The 19,276-nt window shown below is 38.5% G+C and overlaps 1 protein-coding gene across 2 annotated transcripts in view; it reads left to right on the top strand.

Moving 5' to 3' along the window:
- Positions 1 to 13,484, top strand: part of TDRD5 (tudor domain containing 5) — a 105,677-nt gene extending 92,193 nt beyond the window's left edge. For both annotated transcript variants that reach the window (XM_067030872.1, XM_067030865.1), the window contains 2 exons: positions 5,736 to 5,946; positions 12,694 to 13,484. In XM_067030872.1, the coding sequence (XP_066886973.1) occupies positions 5,736 to 5,946; positions 12,694 to 12,941 (459 nt within the window). In that variant the 3' untranslated portion in view covers positions 12,942 to 13,484. The remainder of the gene's footprint in view (positions 1 to 5,735; positions 5,947 to 12,693) is intronic.
- The last annotated feature ends 5,792 nt before the right edge of the window (positions 13,485 to 19,276 follow it).

The following is a 19,276-nucleotide window of genomic DNA, read 5'->3' as shown; positions in this document are numbered from 1 at the left end:
GTTTTGTGTTTCTCCATCCTGAAAACAGCAGGACTATTTGTGTGAATCATGAAATTTGGCTAACAGTCTCTGTACTTTTGTGCATTACATTGAAAATGAAGGACTCAAGTCTAGGAGAATTGTTGAAAAGCAGATTTGTGGAAGATGAACCTTCTGAGTGATATATTTTCTACAGAATATGGTTAGTTTGCATGAGATCATTGATAAAAGTATGCTGCATTGTAATGCAGGAGACCTACAGTCTGTTCCAGAAATGTAGGTTACTTAAAGCACAGATTTAGCTTTGGGATAAAATAAACTTTTATATATTTTGTTTCTCAGGTAGTTTTTTTTAAAGATATAATAGCTTTATTGAACTATAACTCACATACCATGTAATTCACTTAAAGTATGCAATTCAAATAACTTTTAGTATACACAGACTTGTGCAACCACCCATATAATCCATTTTAGAACATTTTCATCACCCCTTCAGAAAAAAACCACTATCCCTGTGATATCTGGGTAATGCTGGCCTTGTAAAATGAGTTTGGGAATGTTCAGTTTTTTGGAGACTTTGAGAAGAATTGGTATTAATTATTCTTTAAATGTTTGGTAGAATTTTACCAGTGAAGCCATCTTATCTTGTGTTTTTGTTTGTTGGGAGGTTTTTGATTACTGATTCTATTTCATTACTAGTAATCTGTCTGTTCAGATTTTCTATTTCTTCCTAATTCAGTCTTGCAAGACTGTATGTTTCTAAGAATTTATCCATTTCTTTCAGGTTATCCAGTTTGTTTGTGTACAGTTGTTTGTAATCGTCTCTTAAAATCCTTTTCAATTCTGTGGCATTAGTTGTAATGTTTTTTCTTTTCTGATATCATTTGAGTCTTTTTTTTTCTTCATTAGTCTAACTAAAGGTTTCTCAGTTTTGTTTATATTTTCAATATATAAAACAACTCTTAGTTTCATTGATTTTTTTCTTTTCTCTATTTCATTTATTTCTGCTCTAATTTTTACTATTTCCTTCTGCTAACTTTGGTCTTAGTTTGTTCTTCTTTTCTTAGTTCCTTAAGGTGTAAAATTGAGTTGTTTGAGATCTTTCTTCCTTTTTTAATGTGTTTTTAATGTTTTATTGCTAGAAACATCCCTCTTAATTCTTCCTTTGCTGCATCCCATAAATTTTGGTATACTGTGTGTTTTCATTTTTGTCTCTCTCAGAATATTTTCTAATTACCTTTGATCTTTTTTGACGCATTGGTTGTTCGGGAGTATGATGTTTAATTTCCCATATTTCTGACTTTAATCTTCCTTTTTGATGGATATTCTCCATGAGTTTTGAATTATAGGTTGGCACTGTTTTCTTTCAGTACTTTGAAGATGTCATTCCTTTATGTTCTGGCTTCTGTTGAATTGCCAGCTGTCAGTTACCACTGTTCCTTTGAAGGTATGTCTTTTTTTTCCCCCCTCTGGCTTTTTTTTTTTTTTTTTTTTTTTCGGTACACGGGCCTCTCACCGCCGTGGCCCCTCCCGTTGAGGATCACAGGCTCCGGACGCGCAGGCCCAGCGGCCATGGCTCACAGGCCTAGCCACTCCGCAGCATCTTCCTGGACCGGGGCACGAACCTGTGTCCCCTGCATCGGCAGGCGGACTCTCAACCACTGCACCACCAGGGAAGCTCCCCGCTCTGGCTTCTTTTAAGATTTTTCTGTCTTTTGCTTTCAGCATTTTGATAATTATATATCTAGATGTGATTTCCTTTGGATTTATTCTGCATATGTATCACTGAGCTTATTAAATCAGGAGTTTGATACTGTTCATCAGTTTTAGAAAATTCTGGTCCATTTATCTAATCAAACACTGCTTCTGCCTCATTATCTCTCTCCTTTCCTGCTGGCATTTCAGTTCTATATATGTTAGAGCTTTTGGCTGAGTCCCACTTGGGCTCTGTTTTCTTGTTCACTCTCTTTTTTTCTTTTGCAGTGCCTCTGTTTGGAGGTTTTATATTGATTCTTCCAGTGCACTAGTCTTGTCTTCTACAGGATCCAGTCTGCTGTTAAACCCACATGTTGAGCTCTTAATTTCAAACATATTATTTTCCAGTTCTAGAATGTCCATTTGATTCTTTTTTTTATTTTCTAGATTCCAGTTCTCTGTTTAAATTCTCCATATTTTCCTCGATTTTATCTGTAACTTCCATTTTCTTAAACATTTTAATCATAGTTATTTTAAAGTTTTTCGCAGATAATTTCAGTATCCGAATTACCTTTGAGTGTGTTCTTACTGTCTTTTTTCTCTGTTTAATCTTGTCATTTGATCCTGTTTTGGGCATTCAGGGGAGGGGAAAGACAGGCGGAGCATACCTCATGGTTCTTTTTAATTGAGTGTTGAACATTATGGGTAAAAAATTAGAGAGGCTCTGGATGAGATAGCTTCCTCCAAAGCGGGTTCAGTTGTCTAGTGGCTGGCAGATACCAGCCAGTCACCTTCACACATATTGAGGCTTAGTTTAGGTTTGGTGAGGACTGCTGTATTTCACTTTTGTCCTTACTCCTTGGATGTGGCTCTTACTCCTAAAGCATGATTCTTTGGAGATCTCAGCTGAAAGCCTGAGGAGTTTGTCAAAGCTCCTCTGCCTTCTTGGGGCTCAGACTCCATCCTCTGTCTCCTCAGCTTAATTGAGATATAATATACATACCATACTGTTCACCCATTTAAAGTGTACAATTCAATGGCTTTTAGTATATTCACTAGTTTACTAGCATATTGTGCCTCCATCACCATAAGAATTTAAGAACATTTTCATTATCTCAAAAAGAAATCCTGCATTCTTCAGCTGTCACCCCCACCCAATCTCCCCAACCCTCTTCCCCACAGGCAACCACTAATCTTACTTTCTCTAATGATTTACTTATTCTTCAGGACATTTCATATAATTGGAATCAATACGGTGTGTGGCCTTTTGTGTCTGGCTTCTTAGCGTAATGTTCTCAAGGTTCATCATGTTGTATCATGTATCAGTACTTTACTTCTTTTTATGGCTGAATAATCCATTGTATGGATAGACCACGTTTTGTTTATCCATGTATCAGCTGATGGACATTTGAGTTGTTTCTGTTTTTCTCCTATTGTGAATAATGCTGCTGTGACATTTGTGTATGTGTTTTTATGTGGACATATGTTTTCAGTTTTCTTAGGTATATACCTAAGAGTTGAATGGCTGGGTCCTATGGTAACTCTGTGTTTAGTGTTTTTTTTTTTTTTTTTTTTTTTTTTTTGCGGTATGCGGGCCTCTCACTGTTGTGGCCTCTCCCATTGCGGAGCACAGGCTGCGGACGCGCAGGCTCAGCGGCCATGGTTCACAGGCCCAGCCGCTCAGCGGCATGTGGGATCTTCCCGGACCAGGGCACGAACCCGTGTCTCCTGCATCGGCAGGCGGATTCTCAACCACTGCGCCACCAGGGAAGCCCTGTGTTTAGTGTTTTGAGGAATTGCCAGACTTTTCCAAGCAGTTGTACCATTTTACATTCCCACCAGCAATATAAGAGGGTTCCAGTTTGTCCACATCTTTGCCAACACTTGCTATTATCTAGTTTAAAAAATTATAACCAGCCTAGTGGGCATGAAGTTGTATGTTATTGTGGTTTGGGGCTATGCTTTTGATTGTGTAAGTTAATGTTTCAGAAATCATGAACTTGTTTCTTGAAAATCTGCCACTAACCTCTAGTTCCATAAAGGTATATTTTCAGACAACTACGAGGGAGTCAGTAGTTGATAACTACAGAGGGATAAATCTGGTAGAGCAATGCTTCTCAAACTATAATGTTCATACAGATCACCTGAGAATCTTGTGAAAATGTAGATTCTGATTGAGCAGATCTGGTATGGGGACTGAGGTTCTCCATGTCTTACAAGCTTCCAGATGTTGCTGAAGCCACTTGATGGTGAATCACATTTTGAGCAGCAGCACTCTAAACCACTGTTTAGAGGAAGAGACTCTTACTTTTCAATTAAGTGCTTAAGTTGACCACAGACACTTGCTTTCAGTACTGGCATACAAAGTTAGAAGGCATTCAGCTATGTTCTTTTTTTCCTGTGTGAAAAGCTGTCAGAATGCATTTAAACATGTTTTAGCAATTTGTCTTTCTTCAAAATCATATTTATCAGGAAAGAAAAAAAGATACAGCTTTTAAAAAACTGTTTCTGATTTTTATTGTTGTTAAACTACTGAAAATAGGCAGCATGGCTTAGTGTAAAAAACACCTGTCTGGGAGTTCTGTAATCTATGGCTTAGTCTTTACCACAGGTTTGAACAAGTTGGCTTTTGGGGCCTTAGTTTATCCATCTGCAAGGACTGATTTGGACTAATGATCTTTCCAGCTCTAAAAGTTTGCCGTGTTAATATTTACTTACTTAATTATCACTGAAGCTTTATTGAAAGAACCTCATTTTCAGTGAGAATAAACTTAAAGGGTAGCTAAAGCACATACATGAAGTTGCATAAATTAAGCAAAAATTTGAATCCAGCTCTTTGCTCTTCTGAAGTAGCATATTGTATGGCAGGATAGCTATGTGGACTTTTAAACTTTTCATTTTTGCTGCCAAATAAAGGGGCACAGCCATTTGTATATGACATAATTATATATCAGTCACATCCATGCCAGCCATGTTTGAAAATGAACAAGGTGTTTCGTAATGGAAGAAAAAAGGAATGCCAGCTGATATTAAATGTCTACTCTACAGCCTAAAGAACACACAAAGCTACATTTTCTGTTTGTATAAATTTTGTTTCCGTTTACCCTGGACAGATCCCAGTCTGTAAGCCACTTATGTTGGTTCATTACGGCCTGGTCCTGATGGGGCCCACTTAATCGTCAGTGCCAGTTAGCATCACAGAAGACAAATTCTCGAAGTCACCGTAAACTGTAGCTATTTCAGCAGCGACCCTGTGGTAGGATATAGGATCTGTTGATTAAAATTGGCACTTCATTCACTTTAGCCCAAATCGAGGCTTTGTTTGGGAAGTTCATCTTTTCCTCTCAAACCCTGATTCTTAGTACTCTATTTTGTCACTTCTTCTGAGGAGTCTTCCTTTAAGTCCTTTGTGTTCTCTTAGCATGTTGATGCTGCGGAATGCAGTTAATGCCTTCTTCGTGGCCACCTGCAGCCCGTGTACTGTTTCCCTAGCCGAGGACTGTGAGCTCCTTAGGGACAGGAATCGTATTTACTGGGAGGCGGTGTGATGGAGCAGAAAGAACATAGGCTAGCCTGAGTTCATCTCTCTGCCTTGTTGCTTACTGGTTGACATTGGATAACTTGGTAAGCCTCTTGTAAAAAAGCATTATGCTAAGTAAAGGAAGCGGTAATAAAGAAGATGTAACAACACCTAACCTAGAAAAACGTTCTGATGTTTCATTGAAGAAACACATGCCAAGAACCTAGCATTGTGCCTGACAATGAGTGCTCAGTGAATGTTATTTCTCTCATTTCCTGCCGTTCTTCCTTGGCAGCCCTCAGTACCATGTTTGCTCATAATGTGCGTTCAATAAATGCTTCTTGAATTAATGGTCAGTAAGTTAGAGAAGGACTTGTTTTCCAGAGAGTATCTAGATTTTTTAAAGTGGGGAGTTTTATTTATTGATTATGATATGAAAATATTCTTTTGTATATAAGTAAGGAAACAAAATAGACTTAATTCTAACTGTTGAACTAACAGTTACTTTTCATGTTTTTGCCCCATTTTCCCCATTCTGTAGCAACCAAACTTAAAGAGTTCCTCAGATTCTCCCACGTTGCCCGAACTGGAGGAGTTCTACATCTCTCTTATCCAGTCACAGCAGTCAGCAGAAGGTGGCCAGTTTGAGCCTAGCAGCATTGAGACTCCGCCAAAGCAAATTCAGCTGTCCACAGCAGTGCTCAGCTCAACTCCTGCAGTGGTCGATTCCCCACAAAAACACTTTGGTTCAGGTAGGTTGACATACAGTTGACAAATGCAATGGTTTGCCCTGTTGTTAAAAACCTTCATTTATCTTTTCAGAACATGACTTGAAAAGTTGCTGATGTTAGCATTTGTCTGAACTCCTCCAATTGTTCCCTTTCACTTTGCCACTCTTTTTTTTCTGCAATTTGGGGGGTGGTGGGGTCAGGTTTACACAGTAAAATTTGCCAGTTTTTAAGTGTACAATGCTATGAGTTCTGACAAATGTATACAGTCTTGTAATAAGCACCAGTCATTATAATAGAATATTTCCATCAGTCTAAAAGACTTCCTCATATCCCTTTGCAGTCATTCCCTCCCCCTACTTTCTGGCTCTGGCATGTTACTTTTCCTTTTCTAGAATTTCATATAAAGGGAGTCATACAGTATGTAGTTTTTATGTCTGATTTCTTTCATTTAGCGTGATTTTTAGAGATTCATTTATGTTGTTGCTGGTGTCTAAAGTTTGTTCCTATTCATTGTTGAGTAGTACCCAGTTGTATGGAAATACCACAGTTTGCTTATCTGTTCACCAGATGACAGACACCTGGATTGTTTCCAGATTTGGGCCATTATGAATAAAGCTGCTGTGAGTGTTCACATACAGCTCTTTGTGTAGACATGTTTTTTATTTCTATTCAGCAAGTACCTTGGAGTGGAATTGCTGGGTCATATGCTAACTGCATGTTTAACTTTTTTTTTTTTTTAATAAATCTATTTATTTATTTTTGGCTGCGTTGGGTCTTTGTTGCTGCGCATAGGCTTTCTCTACTTGCAGCGAGTGGGGGCTACTCTTTGTTGCGGTGCACAGGCTTCTCAGTGCAGTGGCTTCTCTTATTGCGGAGCATGGTCTGTAAGCATGCGGGCTTCAGTAGTTGTGGCACACGGGCTCAGTAGTTGTGGCTCGCAGGCTCTTGAGCTCAGGCTTAGTAGTTGTGGCGCATGGGCTTAGTTACTCCGCGGCATGTTGGATTTTCCCGGACCAGGGATGGAACCTGTGTCCCCTGCATTGGCAGGTGGATTCTTAACCACTGCACCACCAGGGAAGCCCCTGTTTAACTTTTTGAGGACTGCGGAAATGTTTTCCAAAGTGGCTGAACCATTTGGTAATTCACACCAGCGACATACGTAAGTTCTGATTGCTTCATCTTCTTGGCAACATATTATATTGCCAGTCTTTAAAAATTTTACTATTCTAGTGGGTGTGTGGTGGTATCTTATTGTGGTTTTAATTTACATTTCCCTATTTGCCAGTGATGTTGACTATGTTTTCATGTGTTTATGTACCATCTGTATATCTTCTTTAGTGAATTGCCTGTTCAAGTATTTGTGCATTTTTATTGGATTATCTTCTTTTTATTGATTTGTAAAAATTCTTTATTCTGGATACAAAACCTTTGTCAGATACATCTGTTGCAAATATTTCAGGTATGTGGCTTGCCTTTTCATTTCCTTAACAGTATCCTTGGAAGAGCAAACGTTTTCCTTTTGATGAAATCAGATTTGTTGATTTTTTTTTTTCCTTTATAGTTTGAACATTTTGTGTCCTATTTAGAAATCTTTCCTAACTCAAGTAACTAAAACTTTCTCTTATATTTTCTTATAAAAGTTCTATAGTTTTAGGTCCTGCATTAGGTCTTTGATCCAGTTTGTTTATTTTTGTGTATGGTGTGATGTAAGGATCAATGTTTATTTGATTACATATAAATATTCAGCTGTTTCAGCATGATTTATTGAAAAGACTGTCCTTTCTCCATTAAACTGCCTCGATGTCTTTGTCAAAAGCCAGTTAAGTTGTATATGTGAGGGTCTATTTCTGGGCTTTCATTCTGTTCTATTACTATTATGTCTGCCTTTATACCACTGTCTTGATTTTTGTGGCTTTATAATAAGTCTCAAAATCATATAAATTTGTTCTTCATTTTCAAATTGTTTTGGCTATTCTAGGTCATATTCCATATGAATTGTAGGATTAATTTAATTTCTACCGAAAGCCTGCTAAAAGTTTTATTGGGATTTTTTTTTAATCTCTAGATCAAGATGGGGAGAAGTGACATGTTAATAATTTTGAGTCTCCTGATCTATGAGCATAATATAACCTTTTCTTGTTCAGTGTTTAATATGTTCTTTTCCCATCCAGTATATTTTTCATCTCAGAAGTTCAATTTATATAATATCTAGGGTTTGGTTTGGGTCTTTTTTATATCTTCCATCTTTCTCTTCAGCATACTTATCATTCACTTCTTGAATACTTGGAGTGTTCTTATGACAGCTATTTTTTTTTTAACATCTTTATTGGAGTATAACTGTTTTACAATAGTGTGTTAGTTTCTCCTTTACAACAAAATGAATCAGTTATACATATACATATGTTCCCATATCTCTTCCCTCTTGCGTCACCTTCCCTATCCCACCCTTCTAGGTGGTCACAAAGCACAGAGGTGATCTCCCTGTGCTATGCGGCTGCTTCCCACTAGCTATCTAATTTACATTTGATAGTGTATATATGTCCATGCCACTCTCTCACTTTGTCACATCTTACCCTTCCCCCTCCCCATATCCTCAAGTCCATGCTCTAGTAGGTCTGTGTTTTATTCCCGTCCTACCCCTAGTCTCTTCATGACATTTTTTTTCTTAGATTCCATATATATGTGTTAGCATACGGTATTTGTTTTTCTCCTTCTGACTTACTTCACTCTGTATGACAGACTCCAGGTCTATCCACCTCATTACAAATAACTCAGTTTCATTTCTTTTATGGCTGAGTAATATTCCATTGTATATATGTGCCACATCTTCTTTATCCATTCATCTGTTGATGGACACTTAGGTTGCTTCCATGTCCTGGCTATCGTAAATAGAGCTGCAATGAACATTTTGGTACATGACTCTTTTTGAATTATGGTTTTCTCACGGTATATGCCCAGTAGTGGGATTGCTGGGTCATATGGTAGTTCTATTTGTAGTTTTTTAAGGAACCTCCATACTGTTCTCCATAGTGGCCGTATCAATTTACATTCTCACCAACAGTGCAAGAGTATTCCCTTTTCTCCACATCCTCTCCAGCATTTATTGTTTCTAGAGTTTTTGTTGATGGCCAGTCTGACCGGTGTGAGATGATATCTCATTATAGTTTTGATTTGCATTTCTCTAATGATTAATGATGTTGAGCATTCTTTCATGTGTTTGTTGGCAATCTGTATATCTTCTTTGGAGAAATGTCTCTTTAGTTCTTCTGCCCATTTTTGGATTGGCTTGTTTGTTTTTTTGTTATTGAGCTGCATGAGTTGCTTATAAATTTTGGATATTAATCCTTTGTCAGTTGCTTCATTTGCAAATATTTTCTCACATTCTGAGGGTTGTCTTTTGGTGTTGTTTATGGTATCCTTTGCTGTGCAAAAGCTTTTAAGTTTCATTAGGTCCCATTTGTTTATTTTTGTTTTTTTTCCATTTCTCTAGGGGGTGGGTCAAAAAGGATCTTGCTGTGATTTATGTCATAGAGTGTTCTGCCTATGTTTTCCTCTAAGAGTTTGATAGTGTCTGGCCTTACATGTAGGTCTTTAACCCATTTTGAGTTTATTTTTGTGTGTGGTGTTAGGGAGTGTTCTAATTTCATACTTTTACATGTTCCTGTCCAGTTTTCCCAGCACCACTTATTGAAGAGGCTGTCTTTTCTCCACTGTATATCCTTCCCTCCTTTATCAAAGATAAGGTGACCATGTGTGTGTGGGTTTATCTCTGGGCTTTCTATCTTGTTCCATTGATCTATATTTCTGTTTTTGTGCCAGTACCATACTGTCTTGATTACTGTAGCCTTGTAGTAGAGTCTGAAGTCAGGGAGCCTGATTCCTCCAGCTCCACTTTTCGTTCTCAAGATTGCTTTGGCTATTCAGGGTCTTTTGTGTTTCCATACAAATTGTGAAATTTTTTGTTCTAGTTCTGTAAAAAATGCCAGAGGTAATTTGATAGGGATTGCATTGAACCTGTAGATTGCTTTGGGTAGTAGAGTCATTTTCACAATGTTGATTCTTCCAGTCCAAGAACATGGTATATTTCTCCACCTATTTGTATCATCTTTAATTTCTTTCATCAGTATCTTATAGTTTTCTGCATACAAGTCTTTTGTCTCCTTAGGTAGGTTTATTCTTAGATATTTTATTCTTTTTGTTGCAATGGTAAATGGGAATGTTTTCTTAATTTCACTCTCAGATTTTTCATCATTCGTGTATAAGAATGCCAGAGATTTCTGTGCATTAATTTTGTACCCTGCTACTTTACCAAATTCATTGATTAGCTCTAGTAGTTTTCTGGTAGCATCCTTAGGATTCTCTATGTATAGTATCATGTCATCTGCAAACAGTGACAGCTTTACTTCTTCTTTTCCTATTTGGATTCCTTTTTTTTCTCTGATTGCTGTGGCTAGAACTTCTAAAACTATGTTGAATAAGAGTGGTGAGAGTGGGCAACCTTGTCTTGTTCCTGATCTTAGTGGAAATGGTTTCAGTTTTTCACCATTGAGAATGATGCTGGCTGTGGGTTTGTCATATATGGCCTTTATTATGTTGAGGAAAGTTTCCTCTGTGCCTACTTTCTGCAGGGTTTTTATCATAAATGGGTGTCGTTATGACAGCTATTTTAATACACTTGTCTTGAGATTCTAGCATATGTATCATTTCTGCATTCTGTCATCTGTCATTTCTGAATTGACTTCTACTTATTGGTTTTTCTCCTAGTTACAAGTCATATTTTTCTGCTTCTTTGTATATCTGGTAATTTTTTATTGGATGGCAGATGCTGGATTATATATTGTTGGCTGAATCTCTTTTTCTTCCTTCTCTCCTTCCCTGCTGTCTATGTATAATTTATTGGGGGTGGGGGGTAGGAATGTAATTAAATTACCTGAAATTGGTTTGATTATTTCTATGTTTATTTTCGGTTTCATTAGACTGATTTAGAAAAGCCTTAAGTCTGTTGGCCCTGCTAGGCAGTACCTTTCTGAGGGTATTGATGGGACTTGATGTCCTATGTGTTAGGATGTCTTTACACTGTATGGTGGGAACACAAACTATTTTGCCCCAGTATAAAATGCCTAGTGACTGTTCTTCCTACTCCTTTCAGGTAGGTTTTCTCCCTGGCCTTGGTGGTCCCCTCACGTATGTGAGCCAGATCACTACCCAGCCTAAGACTCAAAGCGACCTCTGCAGGTCTCCAGCTTCTTCTCTCTCTGCAGCTGCCTCTTCACTTGTACTTTTCCCCCATGAATTCCAGACACCTGGCCTCCATGAATTCCAAACTCTGTCTTCTCAGCACAGTGAGACCTCCAGGCTCAATGTGGACTCTCCCTCCCTGTACTGCAGCCTGGGCTTTATTTTGACAGTGAGCTCAGGCACTTGTAGGGCTCACTTTGTTTCCCGTCTCTCAGGGAGCACTGTCCTCTGAGCTTGTTGTTCAGTGTCTGAAAGCTGTTGTTTTATATACTTTGTCCAGTTTTTCAGTTGTTTAAAGCAGGAGAGATTATTTTTCAATCCCTGTTTAATTAGCAACCTGTCTGGAAGCAGAAGTTTTGCTACTCTTTTAAATTCTTTCATCGTGTGTCCCTGCTTTCATGTTTTTATACCTTTTAAAATCTGAGCTCACCAATGATTTCCTGTAAAGCCCCATTATTTCACTAGAACTCACTGTCTCTTTTCCACTCTAGTGGGCATTAATTATAGTCTCGTAGTCAGAGTTTCACTTTTTAGAATACCCTATAAATTCTCCTTAATTTATCATAAATGTATGGCACATGTACCACATGCTACTGCTGCTAGATGCTAAAGATGCAAAGATGAATAAGATATTGGATTATGCCTGATTTTTTTCTGAATTTTTGAAATCTGTAATTTTAAGGCCTAGAGCGGTGCTTTTCAGAATGTAGTCAGCATACCGGTACTAGTCTGTGAAGCATTTGTGATGATGGACAACACAATAGCACATTGTTTAGCTCCCCTAGATTTTTTTTTCCCTAAAGGAGGACTTTCTTGAAGGAAGCAGTGTGTTGGCTTAGATGTTGGCAAAAGCTCCTTCTCTCATTGTAGGCAGGTTCAAACAATTCATAGACCAGCTCCTTCAGTAGCCCTGGTCTAGAGTACACATGTGAGGATGCTAGTGTCCACTTCCGTGGCTATTAAGAACTCTCAGCATGGAGTTCCCAGCAGTTTATTCCATTGAAAAGATTATTTTTTCTTAGTTAAACTAATTCCCAAGGAATTCTTTTTGTGGCTGATAATTGGCTTTTGGAATTTCTTAGCAAACACAGTCTTGGTCAGTTTTGTTTTTATGCTGGCAGACTTGGAATTGGAACCGCTTTTGCAATAGAGAAGGCCTGTGGGACACCATTTTGCTCACTGCTGAGAGGAGAAAGTGAGGGAGCTTAAGGATTCTTCCCTGGAGTTGGAATTATATCCAATTTATTTTTTTGATGTCCTAGAAAGAGATCTTCCCTTCCTTATTCACAAGTACATATTTTTTCCTCTCTTCTTTGCCCTCATCCTGACAAGATTTATTTTATCTCAGTGCATGATCCCCCATCTTCATCTCCTTTCTATTTTTTGACTGGTTTCTGAGTCTTTTTCTCTCTGATTTGCCATTGGTAATTGGCACCACCTAACCAGAAGATGGTTGTAACACATGTTACTGAAGATCTAGAATGGGAGAGTGTGAGAACCTCTTGAAAAGACCTGTGTTTTCTTTTTCAGTGGAAAGCTCTCCAGAGAGCCTAGAGAATGAAGATTTTTCTAGTAGCCATGATATTACAGTGTTCAAAGATAAGAGTCAGGGAGCCATGGACCAGCTGTCTTGGATTTTGTCTCCTGAGCACCAGATTTCTCAGAAGCTCTACATTCCTCGAAGCACAGTCGCTGCTGCCTTAGGAGCTGCTGCACGGCTAGCCACATCCAGGAGCCTCCTGCACTGGTACCCCATTGTGAAAAGGATGGAAGCATGAGAGAGCAGGGAGGAAAAAATAAACTAGATGCTTAGGGCCTGGTGAACTCCCAGGCCAAAAGAAGAAGGAGCTATTGAGACAAAGTAGTATTTTGATAGTTGATGCTTTTGTCTTTCTGTGTGACTCTTCGTTAGCTTTGTTATGCTAACAGTCCACTTTGTTATGTAAGTATTGATGTTTAATGTTAATTTTCATTTTTATGGCTGTTTCTTTTTCTGTATGGTTTTGTTCACCTTTGTTCAATGTAGTAGTTTAAAGGAGTTTTTGTGTTTCTATAAATGCTTTTCTTGTATATATCATGACTGATAAATGTAAACTGAAAAACTAATGTTTTGTGATCCATATGTAGTAAGACAAAAATTCTCACATCCCTATCTCCAGAAAAAGAATGTCTGAATTTTCAGGCTGCCTTTTCTCATTTGAAAACTTCTATATCATAGAGAGAATCTAGGGCTCCAATCTTTACCATCATTATTTCTTTGAAATACTAGGATCAGTAAGAAAATCCACATCATGAAGCTTTGGTCATGTGAACCCTTTTACATTAAAAAAAAAATTAAGCTATCTTTCAGTATAGGAAATTTCTTGAAGACTAACAACAAAATTATAGAGACCAATTGTTGAAACTTAGCTGAGCCATCTCTAAGTCATCATAGTTCCCTAGAGCCTTAATGTAACAGTAGTTAAACAGTGGTATTGTTTAAGCATTTATATAACATGATGTTCTCTGAAGTCCAATTTATTATGTGACATTCTGTTTAGCTCATAGTGTAAACCATCAGGAGAAAAGACTGAAAGGTGAAATTAAAGAATGTGAGTGATACAAATTTCTTTGTGATAAAATACCAGACTTATACCCAAATGTAAAAAATCCAATACAGAAGCATTTCTTAGTGGTAAAATCAGAGAACGAGGTGTGAATTACTGGCAAGCTGCCTATGGTTCTTACCCTTCTAGCCCCGCTTCTAAGGCCTCCTGTTTTGGTGTTAAATGGCAGAGCTGGCCCCTAGTTCCTTTCTCTCTTTCTACAATAAGGAATGTCTCCTCTTTCCTTCTCAGTTACTTAATCAGCAAAATGTCCACTGAGGAAGGGAGTGAAATGAGAGTAAATATCAGAGTGCATTTAAATGTAGAGTATTACTGGTTGAAACTTCTTTCTTAGAATGAAGTGATCATGAAACAAAGTTTAACCCAAAGTCTCTAACTACTGAGTGTTTTGGTTTAAAAACCTTAGATAAAACATGTTAAATGTAGTAAAATTTTAAAATCCAGATTTACCTTTAATTCCAATATATCTATAAGAATGATGGTATACTAATTGACCAAAAAACTGTAGTCTGGAAACATCAGTGATAGTTGACCCGGAAAGAACAGGTTTCCCATTTGGGTTTTTGTGATTTTCCATCAGACATCTTTATTGGAGAAGACAGTTGAAGAGTTATATGGAGGGTCAATGAACAGTTAAATATCACATGACAGTTAAATTTCGTATGTGATACTCAACCGTGATATGAACTGGAAAAGCTGTTTTTCATATCAGTTTATATAATTATCCACAATTTGTTTCTAAAGAAGAAAATTCATTTTGGATGATGCTTCTTAGAATTCATTCTTTAGAGAAGAAACCCAGAATATTGAGTTATATTCATCACTTCTCCAGATGGACAATTATTGGGTTTCCGGCAGGGTGAATCTGGTAGAAGCAGTATTTACATATTTAGTAGGTCAAACTGTAACCCTCTCTGTAACGGAATGGAATCACTGTGCTAATAAGGCTCTTTCAGAATCCTGTCCATTTTGCAAATGGCCAGATATAGAATCATTTAGACAGACCCGTGTCAAACTAATGAGTGTCAACACACTTTGACAGAAACCTATTTAGTAATGAATAGTTAAGATCCTATTTGAATTAGCAGAGTGAAGAATGAACCTTTGGAGCCTCATACATTTTGACTACTTGACTTTGACTAGGACAGCCATTCTGCCGATATGTTTCCCTACCTTCTCCCAAAAGGTGCGCTTTGTTTGGTAGTTAACTGAAATAGCTCAAAGAATCAAACAAATTTAATAGATCATTTGAAAATGAATAAATAGGTTTCTGTATATGGGCAGGAATAGCAATAAATGTTCAAAAGGTCGGGAGATGCTCGTGGTTTAGGGTTAATTATATTTTATTGTCAAAAGATAGGTTGATATCCACTATACTTAGAATAGGCCCCCCCCCCGTATTTTTGGTGTTAAGGATCTATTAGAAGTAGTGACGGTCCCCAAGAAATGTTGACTGGGAAGTGGGGGGGCCTGAGGTGTGTGTTGAGGGAATGGGGGTGAGAACACACAGGAGAATCCTGGTTGTAAACTCCTTAGGGGTGGAAGAGAGAGTGGCTTTACTATTAGCCACTCAGGTTTTAACTTCAGTGGCTTGTGCCAGTACCCCTCTCCCATCCAAAAACACACCATGGGATATCAAAAGAGGGCCACTCCAGCTGGGTGAGCCATGCCTTTTCCCTCTCACTGTCACACATTTGAGATGCCAGTTGTCCATTTCAAGGTATGGGGTAACTAGAGACTTCTGCCTGTAGTCAGACTATGTCTAACCTAAAGACTTAGAATTGTAGAATTTTGGTGTAGAAGGGACCTCAGATGAGGAAATTGTGAAACCTAGAAAGACTGACTTGCCTATGGTCACACAGCTTAAATTCCCATTTCTGCTGACTCCTAGCTCCTCAGGGCCCTTTCCACAGGAAAATATTGCAACACCATCTTGTGTTGTATAAACGATTTGATGCCAGAAGACACAGTTTGGGCATAAGTCCAAAAGAATGGTGGTTCTGATAGATAGCTGAGTAACCCATGGTATTGGTGGGGAGACGGATTGATTTACAAAGATCTCATATTTTTGAATGTGGATAGATTAAATAACAGTGGGCCAGTTATACAGCTGAAGAATCTGAATGGGGGGGCTTCTTTGGGGGTGAGAAACTAAAATCTTACAGAGCAGTCCTTCTGAGGCTTCCTGTTAACATTTATACTAGGTAGCAAGACCTTTCTAACAAACTTTTGGTATCTTTTCAGAATTAAATTCATTTTACTTATGTATACAGTGCCACATTATTCATAATTTTGCAGGAGCCATCACTAAGGCATTTAAAAGATTTCCTTTCTGATAGCTCATTCAGATCTTGACGTTTTCCAAGATGCCAACCGAGGCACCTGTCAACTAAATTTGTCCGTGTGCTTTGAACGCAGCCCTGTTCCTAACAGGTGTCATTTGTCTCATTTAGTCAGTCACCAGTTGGTCTAGTAAGTTCTTGGTGTCATTAGCCTTTTGGAACCAGAATGCTTTAAACTCTGCCATTCTTAACCACGTAGACAGAAATTGTTTTAACTTCTCAGGCAAGGACTTCTCTAACTTTAGAATTATCATTGTGTGCCACTTTTCACATGAAATTGAGTGTTTGACATACCCCAAAACTGAGTAGAGAATTTATTCATAGCTAAATTTTCTCGGTTATAAGCATAGATTTTAAGAAATTCTTTTATCTTTCTATTTGGTGTAAACTTTGTTTTATATTTCTGTTAATTTTTTTTTTTTTTTTTTTTTAACAGGGCGCGGGCCTCTCACTGCTGTGGCTTCTCCTGTTGTGGAGCACAGGCTCCGGACGCGCAGGCTCAGTGGCCATGGCTCACGGGCCCAGCCGCTCCGCGGCATGTGGGATCTTCCTGGACTGGGGCATGAACCCGTGTCCCCTGCATCGGTAGGCAGACTCTCAACCACTGCGCCACCAGGGAAGCCCTGTTAAATTTTTAAAATGTTTTTTAGTTTATGGATAAATGGTTATATAGGAAACAATGTTTACTTGATTATTGCTTCTTGGTGCAATTTAGATAAATAATTTGATGAGGAAACCAAAACATTTCTATTTCTGCCTTCTAAACTAATGTTATGGAACTAATGGGAAGTTATTGGGTTCAAAAAATTACGATTAGCCTAATCTTTGGAGTTTGTAATAGCGTTTTGTTTGATTTATTTAAATATTTATGAAGTTGGCATCTGTTTTGTCAGAAATGTCTAGGTTGTTTTTTTATAGCTTTTGTTGTGATAATTCTGCAGGAACGAAAATTTCACTTAAATATGTGACCTAAAGAGCTTAGTTGAGTAAAATATAAAATCTCCTTGTGTAGTTGTGAAAACAAATATTTGACATTCTTCTTCTTTTTTTTTTTTTTTTCTTTTTTTTTTTTGCTGTACGCGGGCCTCTCACTGCTGTGGCCTCTCTCGTTGCGGAGCACAGGCTCCGGACGCACAGGCTCAGTGGCCATGGCTCACGGGCCCAGCCGCTCTGCAGCACGTGGGATCCTCCCAGACTGGGGCACGAACCCGCGTCCCCTGCATCGGCAGGAGGACTCTCAACCACTGCGCCACCAGGGAAGCCCTTGACATTCTTCTTGACCAAAATATATGTCTTCATTTTTGGCATGACCTGTTTATTCTTCAAGTACTTTGGCCTTTGTAAACCTTTGCTGTATTTGTAAATACTTTTATTCCATGAAATTGGAGATTCATTCACACTGGAGCCTTTTCTTAAGTACCCGGCAGCCACATTTCAAAGACTTGTTTTCTTTCTCTCCTTCATAGCAACGGATCAAACCCTTCTAAGCCATCTTCCAGTTTCTGAAATTCTCTTTTGAGACTATTCCACACATAAATTCCAAACCTAGTCCCATCTTGCTGTGACTGTAATTCAGTGCTCTTTTGGTTACTTCTTTGATTTCCTGGTTCCACATTCAGAGTCTGCTGCAGTAGCTCTTCTGCCTCGAGCAGAGTATTTCCAGGTGGTTCTCAACTCCATTTAAGTGATGTTTGGTACAAACTCTTCCTTAATCTGTCATTCCACAGGACCACAGGTAGAAACCAAAGACTGAGCTCAGTTCATTTCTTACTACAACAAATGACTCCTTGACAGAAGCATCCTGTTACTACAGTGTTGTTACTCATATGTTCTGATGAAAAAATCTCTTCTCATACCATGTATATGACAATACCTGTCAATTAAATAAGACTATGTATGAACCATTTAGAATACTATTAGGCAAAATATATCCCCACAGGATGTTCCATATTTCCTCCTCACAGTACCTTCCTCCTTAACAGATACTGGTCTTTCCTTTTGCTTAGAAGGATGAAACTTAAGTAGACATACATGATATGGGCCAGAGCCACAAGTTTATCCTTTCTTTTCTGAATTTTAAAAGTAATAACATTGGGCGTCCCTGGTGGCACAGTGGTTGAGAGTCCGCCTGCTGATGCAGGGGACATGGGTTTGTGCCTCGGGAGAGGTCACAATAGGGAGAGGACTGCGTACCGCAAAACAAAACAAAACAAAACAAAAAAACAGTAATAACATTCCTGTACTCATCTGGAGTGGGGCAGAGGGCTGTCAAATTCTACCTCCTAAATGTCTCATTAGTCCACCTATTTCTCTGTAGAGCTGCTGTCACCACCTTAATCGAATTGAGAGGAGAGGGGTAGAACATTTGGCTATAGTTAAGTGATAACATCCTTCTTACATCTCACATTTTAGGCAGTGGAACAACTGTTTATGATCAGGTAGACTGTGTTTTTCAACAACTTTTTCTGCAGTTGATACAGATTTATCTTTGCTAAACTGTTTGGATTCAAAATATAACTCCACAAAAACTTTTCGGTCTTTATTTGGTTTCTACATGACCCAACAGTTGACTTTACTCAGATTGATGAGGCTCAGCAAAGTTGCCTCAAAACTTGCATTAAGAGAAAAATGGTGAGTTTTACAATAAAAGCCAAATCAGTTCTAGCAAACATGGAATTATCAATAAACCCGCATTCTGTACTGGCTTTGCTTAGAATCTTTTCAGATTTACAGTCATTCAACTTATTGTAGAAATTAGTATTTGATATAAATTCTAGAGTTCTGCAGAATTTTTATCAAGTCTCTTGGCTAAGTTGAATGAAATTAACGCTCACTGGTGCTGCCTTGTTCTTGTACCAGATCATAAGCATAGAATACTCTTGAGACATAGTCTTATTAAAGACCATTTGCTTGGACTTCCCTGGTGGTGCAGTGGTTACGAATCCGCCTGCCAATGCAGGGGACACGGGTTCGATCCCTGCTTCGGGAAGATCCCACGTGCCGTGGAGCAGCTAAGCCAGTGCGCCACAGCTACTGAGCCTGCACTCTAGAGCCCGTGCTCCGCAACAAGAGAAGCTATCGCAATGAGAATCCCCACACCACAACGAAGGGTAGCCCCCACTTGCTGCAACTAGAGAAAGTCCGTGTGCAGCAGTGAAGACCCAA

The sequence above is a fragment of the Kogia breviceps genome, chromosome 1 (assembly GCF_026419965.1).
Source record: "Kogia breviceps isolate mKogBre1 chromosome 1, mKogBre1 haplotype 1, whole genome shotgun sequence".
NCBI lineage: Eukaryota > Metazoa > Chordata > Mammalia > Artiodactyla > Physeteridae > Kogia > Kogia breviceps.
The sequence above is the reverse complement of the archived record's forward strand: the minus strand, read 5'-3'. Positions and strand labels throughout refer to the sequence as shown.